Below are 15,387 nucleotides of genomic sequence, written 5' to 3'. Positions count from 1 at the left end.
TGATTTCTTTAGTGGAGTAGCTAGTGATATTTTAATGCAATAAAAAATAAAATTTGTAGGAAAGAAATCAAAATTCCTGCCTTTCAAAATGTGAAAACAAACACAATATTTCTTATCATCGCCAGGAAGTTGGGAATGGGAGACACAAAGTGCAAAATCCTTGCCTAGTGCACAGAGGTAACAACCAATGTGCATCACTTGATGTGTGCTGCTCTGTTTGCTGAGGACTGTGCACATGGACAGGATTCAGCTGTTTGCATCCAAAAGTCAGTCGTGACCAGATGTGTTAAGCATGGAAAAACAGCAGTAAAAACAACAAATCCGAAGTGAAGGTGTGATTTTCTCCATCTCCCTTGTTGTTTCACCTCTTTTTGCTTCAAGTCCTCTGTTTGTGGATGCCCATCTGTCAAATTTCCTCTCTATCCCCCAAAAGAGACAGATTATTAGTGTAAGATCTGAGAACTGGTGAGGTTTTTTCCACTTCTGCTCTGAGGCTGAGCAAGTCTGTTGATCATTCTCAGTCTTTGTTCTTCATCACATAGGAATAGTGTGTATTTTCAGTCCCGGTGCTGTGCTAGCCCATGTCTCTCTCTCTGTGATGGGTGAGCAGTGTCTGGGTGAGCAATGTCTGGTTCTTACATTAGGGGACACGGTGCTGCATCAGGAGCTGGGAATGCCAAGGAGGGTCTGGATGAGTGAGTCTCTTACTGGTAATGAAGGAGTGGTGGAATGTGCACAAGTTGTTTGTCTTTTCACTTCAGTAAATGTGGTGTACAGCACCTCTCTGAGAGACAATGAAAGCTATACTGAAAACAAAAAGCTCTCAAATACATGGTATAGGATAACTGAAGACTGTTTCTCTGCCATTCATCTAAGTGAATGTGTACTTTGTAAATTCCCACGTTTAAATCTTCATCTCTATTGCTTTTAATTTTTTATGTTTTTTGCTGCTCTCTGTGGGTTTGAGGGTGAAAAACTTTTCTGAAAGAGTAGGCTGATAAAAGATTGAATAACTTAAAAAAAAAAAAAGTAGGATGTTCAGATTTAGTGATTTTTATTTTTTTTTTAAGTTTAGAAGAACATATATTTTCCTTGGCAACAGTTAGATCTGGGTTTTGACCTGCTTTCATCTGTTTAGTTGTAACCTACAAACATGCAACCATGCAACCACTTGTGGTTCAAGAGTTCGTGCAGATTCAAATATTTGTGTCTTGTTTTCTGATTAACAAGGTTATGTATTGGTGCAAAGCATGTTTGGGTGTTGGCTGAATGTGTAGCTAGCAAGAAAAAGATCTTTAAAGTACAATTCAGGTTGTAAGCTGTGCTTCTCAACAGTGTTCTGACATGAACCTGTATGTTTTAAACAGTGAATATTTCAGCTTTTTTTGCTATATTTGTTGCATTTTTAAATTAACTTATCTCATCTTGCAATGAACACTAATCATATAAGCAGACAAGAAAGACAAGCAGGCAGTCTCAGAATAAAATTCACTTATATGTGGAACTAATCAGTGCAAAGGACAAGTATGGCTGGGGAGACAATGGTAAACATCAGTTAGTGGGGAAAATCAGCTCCAGTAAAAACAGGATTTCAAGCTAGGAATGCCTAGTCACCTTCTGAGCTTAATTCTGTTATGACTAACTTTGGGGCTGAAACACTTTGCAGGTCACTGAGCCTGGTTTTGTTTCACAGCCTTGACAGAAAGGGGATGATCATTGTTTGCTACCACCCAGTTTTATTATCCCTTTATAAACGAGCTCTTCAGCTCCTGTACACAGATGTTCAACTGAGGAGCATTGCCTGCTGAGCACATGGAGTAAAAGAAAAGTGGATAAAAATTAAAACCATAAGAAGGAGAAAGATGGGAAGCTGTTCAGTGTGAGAAAGTCCCTTTAGACTGCAAGGAGCCGAAGGTGTCGATGCTGCTATAAACTCAGATAAAAGAGAAACACGCTGCTACAAACCACCTGTCTGGTACCCCTTTGGGCTTTCCCCACAGACTGCAGGAGGGATTCTGGCCAAGGTCTGAAATGAATTGGCAAGCTGGATGAGGTGATGGATGCTTCACTGCGAGCCTTGCGGAGACCCCTGTCTGTGTTGTTCCGCCTGGAGAAGGGCAGTGGTTTGGGTGAGGGTGGGCAGTGGGGAGAAGGATGGGCTGGATGTGTGAGAAGGCACTGCTGCTTGCTGTGGGTTTGGGGCATTGCCTTCACCTTCTGACCGTAAATACCTGCACTTCTCAATGATTGTCAATTTACTGAAGAAAAGAGGGGCCAAAACAGATTGGTTATTCAGAGAAGAAAGAATGGTTACCTTATGTCCCAGCCTCTTTTCTTCATTCTAGAATCACAGATGCAAGGTTCTGAACATACAAACAGCCAATTACAGCATTTTAGAGGTATGGCCACCTGCAAGTATCTACCTAGCACTTAAGAGGATACTGCTAGTGGTATATAAGATATTCTTCATTTCAAGATCCAGATATAAGGTCCTTGTGAGATTTCCTGTACCCCTTGTTTCCTGTTTCTCTTAGCTACTCAAATATATTTAATATTAGCATTCTATTTGTTAAATCCTATCTTCAGAGCATACTTTTAAATTAATTCATTACAGCTTTTTTTCCCTTCTTGCAGTTTAATTTCATGGCTCTCTCAAGGAATCAAATGAAGGAATGTCGACACTTAAAATGAACAAACAACTTTAAAAATGACATTTTATCAAAATCCAAATTGATGTACAGTGTACACATTTGTGTACAAAAGCAAATCTCTCATGAAAATGGCAAGACTGTGCATAATTACATTATTGCATTTAAACAGATACTCGTATAGTGTTTTTACACCATGGAGTATATACCATATATAGGTGGACACACCTTAAAACTCTTTGGATGCCTTTAAAGTGGCACAGCATAAGAGAATATCTCACTTGAATGAAAAAGAATTGAAGAGGAAAATGATTTCTCAATCTAATGTGTAGAGGAATCAGAACTGTAGCTTCATCTTAAGTTAACCAGTTACTTTATTTTACTTTAAAATGAAACTGTTGAAAGCTATGTCTTTTTAGTTAAGCTTACAGATATAAAATCCAGATTCTGAGTTATAATTACTGAATATAAACTGCTGTATGTTATTTAGGTTGCTTTGCATTATCTCTTGTGAGGTTTTATTGTGACATTAATAAGTAAAGAGTGAATGGAAGAAGCAGCTTGTTTTCTGTTTTTCCATCTGAGAAATATCAGTCTATACTGCTTGGAAACTTCTGGCTTTGCATGTGTACGTGCAGAGATCATGACATTTTTGATTTTTGTGTTGTAAACAAGAGAGATCAACATAATGTTTTGGATAGGCAGTCTCATGTTTTTTACTTTACTCTTAATTTAGCCCATATTCTTTGACACTAAATATTTACACATAACACTACATGCACAGAAAACTGTCTGTTCATCACGGCCCCTAGTTATTGCTCTGTTTTTAAGGTCAGGCTTTGCTTGTCAGTCAAAGGATAACATGGAATATATAAATTGGAATTGGACAACTCTGGAAATTTCTGAGCATAAGGCAATAGAACTTAAGCAGAACACTGGCTTTTCAACAGATTTTTTCCTTCTTGGCACCTAATGAGCTATTGTCCATGCATAATACATTAATTCCATTCATGGACCTATACAGAGGGTCATTTCTGAAGACAAGTCTTTCTGAAAATATCAGAATGATTATAGAGTGGTCATTCTTCTCATCTATTTTCATCGTAAATAGTGCGTGCAAGTTCTTTATTAGACTCTTAGATTTATATCTTCTGCAAATCCTGTTTTGCCAGTTGCTGGAAATGACCCGTGTTCCGTGTCAGAGCTGATGGGAGGCATGAAGCTGTGACAGTTCTTTAATGTGGGAATCCTCTTTTACTTTGCTCCTTGGAGAATGGCCTAAGATCAAAGGTTCCTGATACTGGGTGAATGTAACTGGTTCCTTCTATGTGCTAGATGGCTGTTCTGTATCTGGATTATTGTAGCTTCTGGGGTCATCAGTTCTTCAGTATGCATCAAAAAAAGAGCAAGGTTGGAAATTAAATTGGGAAATGATGAAATAAACTGAATCTACTGGGAGGAAAAGGAAGCTCCCCTGAGCAGTAGTGTCAGTTCCTTAACATGTATGGATAGTTAAAAGGAGTGACTGGTACAATTAGTTTCGAGGTAAAACTGTTGACATTTGGTAGAAATTGTTAAAAGACGCCAATGAATAGAAAGAATAGTTCCAAATCTGACATATATGCAATAGTTGGTTTTTTTAAATGGAATTTCTGTTCCTGCAATACATCTGTTGGGTTAATTAATTTCCCATATGTAATGTATTTGCCCTGTAAAATAGACACTATTTGTGCAGTCTTCTTTATTTTTTTTTGGTTTTTTTTGTTTTGTTTTTTTAAGCAGGGATCCAGTTGGTCTTATACCATATTTATTTGTCTAAAATCCAGTTAAAAAGCAACCACAAAACCTCAACTAAAAAAACCCTGATTGCTACACTTTCAGACAGCATGGAAAATGGATATATATGTATTACTGCATTTATAAACAAATGTTTTCATCAGAGAGTTATTTACATAAACTATGTGACTGTTTTGGTAATTGCAGCTTTTAACATCCTGTCTGAGAGTGACACCAAACTGTTCAGGTTCTAACATGGATATAGTGGAGCATAAAAAAGAAAGAAGAGCAGCCTTTATAGTGAGGGATTCAACAACAAATACACTTGTAGGCATGAATTTTCCCAAAGTCTCTCAAGTGAAATTATAATCTCAAAAGACTAAACGAAGTCTCACCTCTCATCAACAAATCCTATCTCCATCTGAGGTCATGACAAAGAACTAAAGCTGAGCAAATGAGGAGCCTTTCCCAAAGTGTACAGTTTACAAGAAAAGACTGGATTGCAAAAAAAGGTCGGTGTCCAAAGTGGTCTCTCAGTGAAGATCCTAAATGAGACATGGGCTTTTTTCTGTAGAAATAACAAAAGTGAAAACTTGGTTTAAACTTTGGAATCTTCTTTCAGAGGGTTACTTTGAAGGCGTCTTCAATCTATTTTACCCCTGTTGTAATGCTGTCTAGGCTGTGGGTTTTTTCTTTTTTTTTTTTTTAAAAGCGCATGAAAATTTGCCACACTTTACCTTAGTCATTCAGGAGGTCAAAACAAAGGGAAAACCCAACTTCTTCACTATTTGGAAAGTGGCCTAGTAGCAAATGAGGTAGCAGATGTGGAACTGTCACTGTACCATGTGGAGGATGTTCTGGTTGGGTTAGTGGTGCTGGGACTCTGTAGGGATACAACTGTGGGTTAAAATCACAAGTGAGCTTATGCACTGGCAGCCACTAATTGAAGTACAGAGACCATGCTAGTGCATAATTTCATCTACAAGCTGCAGAGTCTTTGATGAGGATCTTGTTATATATTGTAAATCATCTGAAATTAAAAGTATAGCAAAATTGCTTCATTTTTCCTGTCCCCTTTCACCCAGCCCTCCAGCAAAGCCCCGCAGGGACGCCACGCTGAACTAAATCTCAAAGTGTTAGATTAGGTGTCCTCATTAAAATTACTGCAAAATGCTGCTGTTAAGTGTAGTGGTGATATTATGACTTGGCAGTTTTAGTATTACATTGATCAATTTCCATTTCAAACGTGATAAAGCTGACATGGCCTGTGGTCCCCAAAGATGTTTGGGAAAGAAATTTTTTTAAAAAAAATTAGAGCATTTAATTGTAACTGATGATGCGTGTCAGCCCTGGTCCCAGGAGGGCTTACAGCTGCAGCTCCAGAAGAAATGAGAATTCCCTGTGTGACCCTGATGGCTTCTGTACCATGAAATCTTTTTTTTTTATGGTATTGTAGCTAAAAGTGACACACACCTTTTCCAGTTGGATGTTGGGAGCATGTGTGCTAATGCTAGATTATGCTGAAGACAAGTAAAGCTTTCTGGGTTAGCATTTACATATTTAAAAAAAAATCAGAATCCAATATATATATATATTAAATAGCAAGCAGCACTGCAGCTGGTTCAGTAAATCCCAATGTCTGAGCTGCAGCATTATTTTTCACCTCCACCTCTATAGTTGATCACCACTGCTATCTTTGAATTAGATCTGGTAGTAGCAGTAATAGAAACCCCTGCATAGGTGGAGTTACAGGTAGCCAGGAGCACCCTGAGGCTTTGTCGTGTACCTGTCTGTAAGAAGGACTGTGTGTGTCAGTGTTGAAAATGCTGCTCTCACCCTGCTCCTGGTCTGGTTTGGTGCTTGTCCCAGTGCTGTCACCCATGGGGTACAGGGGTACCTGCATGCCAAAAAACAGTGACAAAGAAAGGAGTGGAGGACTTGTCTGTGGCTAGTTGATCTTCTAATGTTTTGCTGTTTGGCCAACACCAACATGACTCTGTGTGTGATTGCAGCACTGGTATTTTATTTCGATCTGATAATAGCGCTATTTTGAGCCTCTGAGCAGTGCTGAGAAACACAAGAAATTACAGAAACCACATCCCTCTACCATTCCAGCATTTATTTCTGCTGTCAGAAAAATTGCTGAGTGACTTGGTTGCCTGCTGTATAAAATGAGCTGATATAGGTCTTAGCAGGAGAAAGGCAATCTTCTACTGAAGTGGGCTACAAGCAGAAATATTTTGGTAAGTGGGATGAATATACTCTTCTAGTCAGCACAGATAATATTAGGAGTAAACTCTTTGCAGAATTCTTGACATTAGTGTAGATGCACCAAACAGAGGCTCTCTTAGCTTAGATAATTTCACTTACTCTGTGTACTGTGACACTTGAGACTTTTTACAACACAAAATTCCAATATAAACTCTGTGCAGTAAGACTGCCAGGCATGATTCCCAGACCTGATGATCCAATGATTGAAGAACAACACACTCCTAGATAAACTTTTTCCTTCTCTCTTGCTCTTGCAAAACACTCCTGTGCATGGGTAATGGATTCTGTGTGGAGAGAGATCTTTGTGTTTTAAAAATAAAAATGTCTTTCAAAAAAGTTTCTATTGAACATTGTAAACATGAATCAATAAAAAATAGAATTATCTATACAGTACAGAAATACAAAAAACATCTTGTTACATAGGAAGAAATTTTTGTTCATTCAGAGGAGGTGACGGTCTGTCAGACAGTTATTGTTAGATGACAATAATATGTGCACCAACTGTACGGGTGGTTTTGTGCATAAAATGATTTTTTTGTTATTTCTTTGTCAGACTTTGATTTTGTTGTTACACCTGCCCACCACTTTGAACAAGAGAAATTGTTGTTTTGGCTTACAGGAACTGTGCCACCCCTGTCACCTGAAGAAAAGAATTGGTTAAGAGAAGCAACAGGAAAAAAAATCAATTTGTACACAGCATTCCCTGGCTTTTATGGATTTGCTGAGGGCAGTTGTACAAAGCTGACTTCCACTGTCCCTTTATGAGCAAGACACTGAGCAAGTTTCTAGTTTTGCTGTGTGGTTAACCAACAGAGGAAAACTGGATTGTTTTTAGTTGCTGAAAGACACAAAGTTTTTACCTCATTTGTGGCAGGGTAAACTAATTTATCATGGTGATTTGTTAGGCTGGTTACTCGTGCAAACATATTTTTACAAGGGTATCTTGTACTGGTTGAATTTAAGCTTTAATGTCTTGAAATGGAAGACTTATTTTATACTACAAAGTATTTGAAGAAAAGAGGTTGTCATCAGTTAAGAAAGCTTAAGTTTGATATGTGTGGGAAAAGACTGCTCTTGCACAGGAAGCTTTTGTAAAATGCTGTATTTCACGGTTATACTGAGACCTGAATTTCCTAGCAAAGCCTATCATATATTTAATATAGTTATGAAGGACAATTGTAAGGGAATTGGTGCTGCATCTAGACTATTGGACTAATATTGTGCCAAGGCAAAGAAATGTCAGTATGGCAAATGGGGAAAGGAAATACTCATGCTGATGGAATAATGTATTGATGTAAGAAAGGGCCAAAAATCTGCTGCGTGGTATAAATAAAGAAAATAATTGTTTTTAGCTGCAAATCTGCACTGGTGTTTGTTTATTATTTTAGAGACTTTTGAGATTCCTAAAAGTGGTAATGTTGCAAAATGTGTAGAACCAGAGTCTTGTTTTAAAAATAGATACTCTCTCTAAATTATCTGATTTGGCATGAAGATAGACAAACATTGACTGGAAAAAATACTCCACTTCTGAAGGAAGGATGCTTATATATATTATAGTGTATTCATAATCCTGTTTTGAAAAGCTAAGCAGAATTTCAGTTCCATGTATTATTTCAGTTGGAGGTAACTAAGCTATGTAAGTTGTCAGTAACACTGGCTTTAGGCTAAAGGTGACTCCCGTCGTTAAGAATCTGCCTCTGTGCTTTTATTGGCTTTTAGTGATCAGCCTGGGTAAGGACTAATAATCTTTAGAAGCTGGAGAATTTGTACAGCTTGTGGGAAAGATGTGTAGACAAACTCATCAATTATAAAGAAAAAAAATAATTTTCTATCAGTCTCAGTGGGATCGATGTATCTCTGTCAGCACAATCTCCATCTGCTGCTGTTCAACAAATGTGACTGTATTTGTATACCTTCAGGCAAACCAAGCAAAGCATTGTTATGTGGAATAATAAATTCAAGTTATGAACTCTACATGTTATTCTGGTCTAAAGGACAGTTCCCGGAGCAGTGAGACCCCTTTGATTGTAAAATTGATTATATGCAGAGACTTGGGAGAATTATATAGTGGCTGTAGCTGTCACTGGATGGACTCTGGGATGTTTGCTTTTGGTGGGAACGAAAATAAGAAGCATGCTGGTCTGAAAGCCTTGCTGAGTATGTTACTTGGGAAGTCTGTGCACTAGAGGTTTGAAGCTGGAAAAGAGAGGAAGGGAAGCATGAATGGGTGCAAGATGTACAACTGCACTGAGGCTTTAGTTGGGCTTCCCTGGTGTTAAGGAAAGGGAGCTCTTGCAATGGAATGGCCGAGCAATCGCGCTGTCCTTGGGTCCAGCCGGACCTGTGTTCTCTTTTGTCAGTCTTCCTTTTGTATTCGTTTAATAACCAGTTGCATTGTTAATGGGCAAGGACTGGTTGTTTTTTATAAGACACTTTTTTGTTTCTTTTAAACTAGAAAGATGAAAACTACAGAAGCCTACCACGAGATACTAGTAGCTGGTCTAACCAGTTTCAGAGAGACAATGCTCGTTCATCGTTAAGTGCCAGTCATCCCATGGTGGACAAGTGGCTGGAGAGGCAAGAACAGGTAATATATATGTGTATATATATATTACTTTATCAATCTAATCTTTATGCTACTCCAAGCTATTACAAAGAAGTGTACTCTTATGTGATACAGGCTCTCTAAGCATGATAGAAGCACCAGCAGTCTGCTGACTAAATATATATGGAATTCCTCTTGCTTCCAAAAAACCTGCATTAAGATTGAAATGGACACCTGCAAATTATTTTTTTTTGAGTCAAAAACACATTTATATAGTATGTGGAGTGCTGCTGTTCTTCACAACTGATACCAACATGGTTATTTTAATTGGTATTATTTTGATAAACATTTTGCCATTGAAATCTAATAATGTTCCTACAGAGTAGCCATATGTGAGTCAGTTTTGACACTGCACTTTTAAATGCTTGTTATTCTAAACATCAAAAATATATTAATTATAAATTTGGAGACTGTTATCATATTTATTTAGTGTACATTTATACTGCTTTTGATCTTGGGCTTTTTTGAGACACTAAGTAGTTCCAAGTTGTGGTTTGTTTGGTGTTGGTTTTTTTTTTAATTTTGTATTTATTAATAAGCTGGTAGTCATAGAGGTTTAAAGTTCTGAAATTAAAATTACCTAGCAGTCACTTTATATCTCTGTATATGCCTGAAATTTTTCAAAGGTATAATGAAAATCATCTTTACTATGGAAATTGGAAATACAACAGGAAGCCCAGAGTAGTGCATATGTAGAATTATTACCTCATTTTTCTTCTTTATACAATGTGACATGAAAACATTGAATTTTTGCATTGAACAAAATGTACAAATTTTGTATTTTACAGCCATAGGACATAAAACCATAATTTGCTTTATACAGAAGAGCTTCAAAATGAAATTTGCTATTTGACACGTCCTAAGCTTTCTTACACTGTACCTTGTGAATGGAGGGGAAGGTTTAGAATTCCACACTGGCCTGGTGTCCTGGGACTACTCTCCTTCACCCATAACTTCCATAACAATATTTGAAGTGCAGCATTCCCAAATCATAGCATACTCCAAACATTCTTCATTCAACCCCATTTTTAGTTCAAAAGAAGCTTAAATAACATCACAGAATATTAAAATAAACCAACTAAAACCCCCCCAAATGTGAGCTATTAACCATTTTTATGTCTTGTAATTACCTGCAAATTAATTTAAAATGATGTGTTTTATGAGAAAAATTCTGTCTTTGGTCCTTGTATTCTTTCCTCTGCACATTTAATGATAGTGTTCTTTCCATTACTATTTTTCTCTGAAAAGATACAGAGCTAGTGCAGATGAAGTTGGCTGCTGTCTCTGTATCAGCCTGTGCTGAAATGGAAAGTCAGTGCCCAGATTAGAAGGCATCTCCTGTGACAGTTCTGCTTGTTGATGTTTTCGAGGCATAATTTCCATGCGTCATTAGATTTGCACTGTGGCAGTTAATGAAACTGTTGTCTCAGCAAAAGAAGTTGAATTAGAAATCTTAATAGTGATCATCTTATAAAATGTCAGATACATGAAATTTTAATATATGATGTTTCATATTAAGCTTTATGTTGATTTCAGTGTCCAAACAGCTTAACTAGTTAATTTATTCCCCAATTAGGTAAATAATTAGGCAGTAGTGGTAGTCTGGAAGCATATTTGTTACCAGAGTTAACTGGTTGCAGTTTGAAATTGCAAATATCATGTTTCTTTGAAGCAAGTTTTATGCATTTTGGCTTTGTTTATTTGTAGTGGTGGTTTTTTTGAGAGGCATGGGGTTCATTCTTTGAATGTGTTAATGATTCTGCATGTACCTGGAAGACCAGGATCCTTTTGTGATTTCATATCAGCAGGATAATTAATTAGAGTAAAACCTGTTTAACAGGATATGCACAGGAGAAGAAAGTCTGTTGCGAGAATGGGATGCATCACATGGAAGAAAAGAAGGGCCTGGCAGGGGATGGCGTAGCTGCAGACAGAGATATTCTTTCACTCTTTTTGGGGTTTTAAACTTTAATATCTTTTTCAGTATCCTCTGTGGGATTTTGTTTCCCACTGGTTAAGCCTTTCACTTCTGAGAAGGGTAAACTCAGGCAAGGAGGTTGCAATCTGGCATAATCAATTAATTTAGCAACTTCCAGTCATGTTCCCATGTGCTGGACTGGTCTGTGCATCCTGCCAGTACGTGCAGAAGGAGCAGCAGACAGCAGGTCTGGCACCAAGGGTAAGGCAGCAACAGTGCCAAGAAACCTTTAGGGCAGAACTCATTGCAGATACCAGGGGTATTAATAGTCCTGGTCTAAGCTGCCTTTATGGCTCTTTAGAGGCAGTAGTAGTAAACACTGGATTCATCTTGCAGACTCCAGAGGCTTGTTGTTGGATGAAGGCTCTTCTGGCTCTTCTGGATTGAATTACTTGCCTCCTCTCTTCCTTTTGAATATAAGGCAAAAAAGAATTCCAAGGTGATATTTTTCACCTTCTAGCATACATGAACATTCATTGGAATTGCACTTTGAATGAATGTGTGCTGTGCCAAAGAAGTACAATTATTTTTGTGTGGACAACACCTCATTTCCTATAAACAATGTATTTGCTACATTTCCTCTGTATCAAAGTGTAATTCTGCAGCATCACATCTAGTTCTGCAGACAAAACTTTAAGATACATTGTTTGTAAGAAATCAACTGCTGTAGCAGGACTGAAAAGTGCACAGAATTAGATATGTTCAAGTAGGTGTTAGAGAAATAGTTCTCTAAACTTGTCTGGGTTTTAGCGCCTAAAAATGGAGGAATGTATGAAGCCCGTTAAAATTCCTGGCAGTAATTGCTTTTGCTCATATCTATTGTGCTTTAGTCAGGCTCTGCGAAATTAGAGTGATACATCAAAGAAATGGAAAAGATTAATTCTGCTTTCTGAGTCCTTTAAGGTATTCTGATTGTATATGCTGGTTGGCTATATCTGTGTAGCAATTGTTCCCAGTTCGTTCCAGAGCCCTCTCGTTTTCCACAGGGCAAATGATCCATGTATTTCTCAGAAACTTCCTATTTCTCAAGCCTGTGATGTAAGTTATATGAAACTCTTTACCAAAGAATCATTTCACCTCTGTGAAGCTACAAATACAAATAGAGTTTCAGAGTACAGTTAGAAAGGTAGGGATCGTTAAGGGACTTTTTTCAAGGGCATGTAGTGATAGGACAAGGGGGAATGGCTTTAAACTGACAGAGAGTAGGTTTAGGTTAAATATAAGGAAGAAATTCTTCACTATGAGGACAGTGAGGCACTGAAACAGGTCGTTCAGAGAAGTTGTGGATGCCTCAAGCCTGGAAGTGTTCAAGGCCAGGTTGGATGGGGCTCTGAACAGCCTGAGCTAGTGAGAGGTGTTCCTTTCCATGGCGGGGGGGTCAGAACTAAATGTTCTTTAAGGTCTCTTCCAACCTAAACCATTCTGTGATTCTGTATTTGTATTTTTTACTCTTTCACTCGATTATTTTATTAATTCTCTCTTACAGATTGTCAAGTACTAGGAAAAAAAATTGCAATCTTTAATTTGATTCTGAAATATCCTTAAAAAAAAAAGAAAAAGTTGCTTTTTGTTCTTCACCTTGCCCTCCACAACACCTTTTTCCCCACAGCAACCAAACTTTGAGGAAAAGTTGAAAAATCTTATTTTCTCTGAAATGTATTCATATATATGGTAATCTCACTTTTATTTGAGAAGTCTTTTTTCTCCTCAGCTCACCTCAAGACTTGCTTGGGCCCTGATCAAATCTGGACTCATGCTGTTTCATACCAGGGAGACATGAAAGGGAATGCATGAAAGTGTTAAAGTTTTCACCGGTTCCCTAAGTTTAAGTACACAAAAAAGTTCTCTCGGGTGGTCATTTTAGTTTCATTAGTCAAATATTGGAACTGGCAGCAATCAATCAGTATATTCCTTGCTCTGCTGGCAAGGCCTGTTTTGCAGAAGGATTAAGAGCACCTGGCTGTGCTGTGGGCTGGGAAGGGGGGTGAGGACAGCAGGAGAGGGAAATCCTAAAGCAGCTTAAGTATGAAGCAGTTGATCAGATTTGCAAATACAGCAAGTTTGGTTAGTTAAAGCTATATGTAAATGTAGGTACATATATGTATATTATGTATTTGGTGTATATCTGTCAGTTCATGAAAGCAAGGTAGGAGACAGACTAAAATTTCATGGTTATTACTGAAGAACAGGTCTGATTGCTAAGTTCACAGTAGATTTTGGTATCTAGCAACAGCCAGAGATTAGAGCAACTCAAATGTATTCTAAAATGGAAAGAGAAGCTGGTTACTACTGCTGTCTTCTTGTTCAGAAATGTGCTGTATGGAGCACTTCCTGTAAGTTATTCTTGTCCATGACATCTGTCCATAGTAATCTGGTACAGTTTCTGTGGATCCTGTTGCAACAGGATCAGACATGGAAGTAGCATATGGTCTTGTATCTCCAGCTGTAGAGTACCTGCCTTCAGATTGTATTTTCAGCAAAATAAGACCTGCTTTTAATATGATTGAATATACTCTCTTAAAACATTTGGATGCTATAAATTAATGCGTTTCAGCACTGTCAGTTGAAAATAAAAGATCAGAGCTTCAGAGGTAGGTTGTTGAATTTATACCACTAATTTCCTGTATATTCTCATGTTCCAGGTTATCAGTATTGTCATATTTTTCATTTTTATGCCTAACATAAGAAAGAAGGCAGAAAAGCAACTCATTTATTTTCTTTGTTTCTAAATGTATCATAGTGGTATAGCTAATGAATATAAATTTTTTTGTTTTCACTAACGTACCTCTTTTGTGTTTCTCCTTGTCTGACAGGTGTATTTTGCCTTTTTTTCCTAGATTTTATTATGACTATAACTACTGTGGAAGGGTCTGCAAATTCTCTGTTTTATGGCTTGAAGATGGGGAGGCTCAGGGGTGGAGGCTCTTCTTATCTCAAACTCCTCACACGTAGAGATTGAAACTGCAGTAAAAATTATTGTCATTAGTAAGGAGTTGTGCTTTAAGATTTGGAAAAGGGATTAGCTAGGCTTCAATTGGAGGAATCATTTTTAACTGATTATCCATTATTCTGTAAAATGCCAGTGTAGAGTCTATTGCTTTCCTCTCTCTCCAAGTACACACCCTTTATAATTTATCTCTTGTGATAACAACCTTAATGAACGTAGAACCATGACAGCATATAAATTATAAAATACAAAGATGATTTTAAAGCTTGTCATATTCCTTGTGAAGGATTTCCATCACAAAGATAGAGATATGCATGTGTTCAAAGCTCTAGATTTAATGCAGAGAGTTGTCTCTTTTGGGGGTTCTTCAGAGGAGGTCCCATATGAAAGGCAGGGGATGTGTGAGTGTAGCCAAATGGCTACCCAGGGTTTGTGAAACTAGGCAAGACCACTCTTGAGGCTGATCATGGGAAACATAAGTGTTACCAGTTAGCGAACAAGGCCTTGGCTCATGTGGTTTGCTTGTTTCTGGCTTGGCACTTAATATTAAATAATTGGGCACAGTTTTAACTACGGGCAGTTAAAAGCGGTGACCAGTGCATTGGTAGAGGATTCACGTAAGGTTTATGTTAGTCAAAGAATTGAATGGAAGACCTCAAGGTGTCCCTGCAAGAGTTCAGTCTCCCCTGTCCCATATCCAATTGCAAATGCGGGTTTTTTACTACTTGAGATGGGTTCTTGGTCCTGTGATCACACTGGCTTCACTCTGTCAACACCCTGTGTGCTATAGCACTTGTTCCTTCTGGCTTTTGCACTATATAGATGGCAAAAAACTTGATTGGGCCCAAGAATATTTTCTCTTAGCCAGTGCTTCTACAAGTAGTTAGGTATTGACCACTCCCTTTATTTCTTTATATTGGCAAGATGTTAACTACTTCAGTGTAGGGGCTCAAATGCTCAGATGAAATGTAAGCTGTGAAGTGCTGGCTCCACTCAGCTCAAAGAGGGGCAGTGGCATCCCAATAAGGGTAGAGGTTGAATATAGCTCTGAGGCAGCCAAATACCCTATCTGGCTGCCAGAAGAGCACCTTGACTTTTTGGTGGTCTTTTTCTCCTTTTTTCTCCTTTTTTTCTCCTTTTTTTCTCCTTTTTTTCTCCTTTT

General features: G+C 37.9%; 1 protein-coding gene across 15 annotated transcripts in view; it reads left to right on the top strand.

Moving 5' to 3' along the window:
- The window catches only part of PARD3 (par-3 family cell polarity regulator), a 459,681-nt gene that overhangs the window by 196,208 nt on the left and 248,086 nt on the right, over positions 1 to 15,387 (top strand). For 11 of the 15 annotated variants that reach the window (XM_027686797.1, XM_027686807.1, XM_027686795.1 and 8 more), the window contains one exon: positions 9,151 to 9,282. The exons of the other annotated variants lie outside the window; for them this stretch is intronic. In XM_027686797.1, the coding sequence (XP_027542598.1) occupies positions 9,151 to 9,282 (132 nt within the window). The remainder of the gene's footprint in view (positions 1 to 9,150; positions 9,283 to 15,387) is intronic. 15 annotated transcript variants of the gene reach the window in all.

The sequence above is a fragment of the Neopelma chrysocephalum genome, unplaced genomic scaffold (assembly GCF_003984885.1).
Source record: "Neopelma chrysocephalum unplaced genomic scaffold, ASM398488v2 Primary Assembly neopelma1_72, whole genome shotgun sequence".
Taxonomy (NCBI): domain Eukaryota; kingdom Metazoa; phylum Chordata; class Aves; order Passeriformes; family Pipridae; genus Neopelma; species Neopelma chrysocephalum.
Note: the sequence above shows the minus strand (reverse complement) of the source record. Positions and strands in the feature narration are given on the sequence as shown.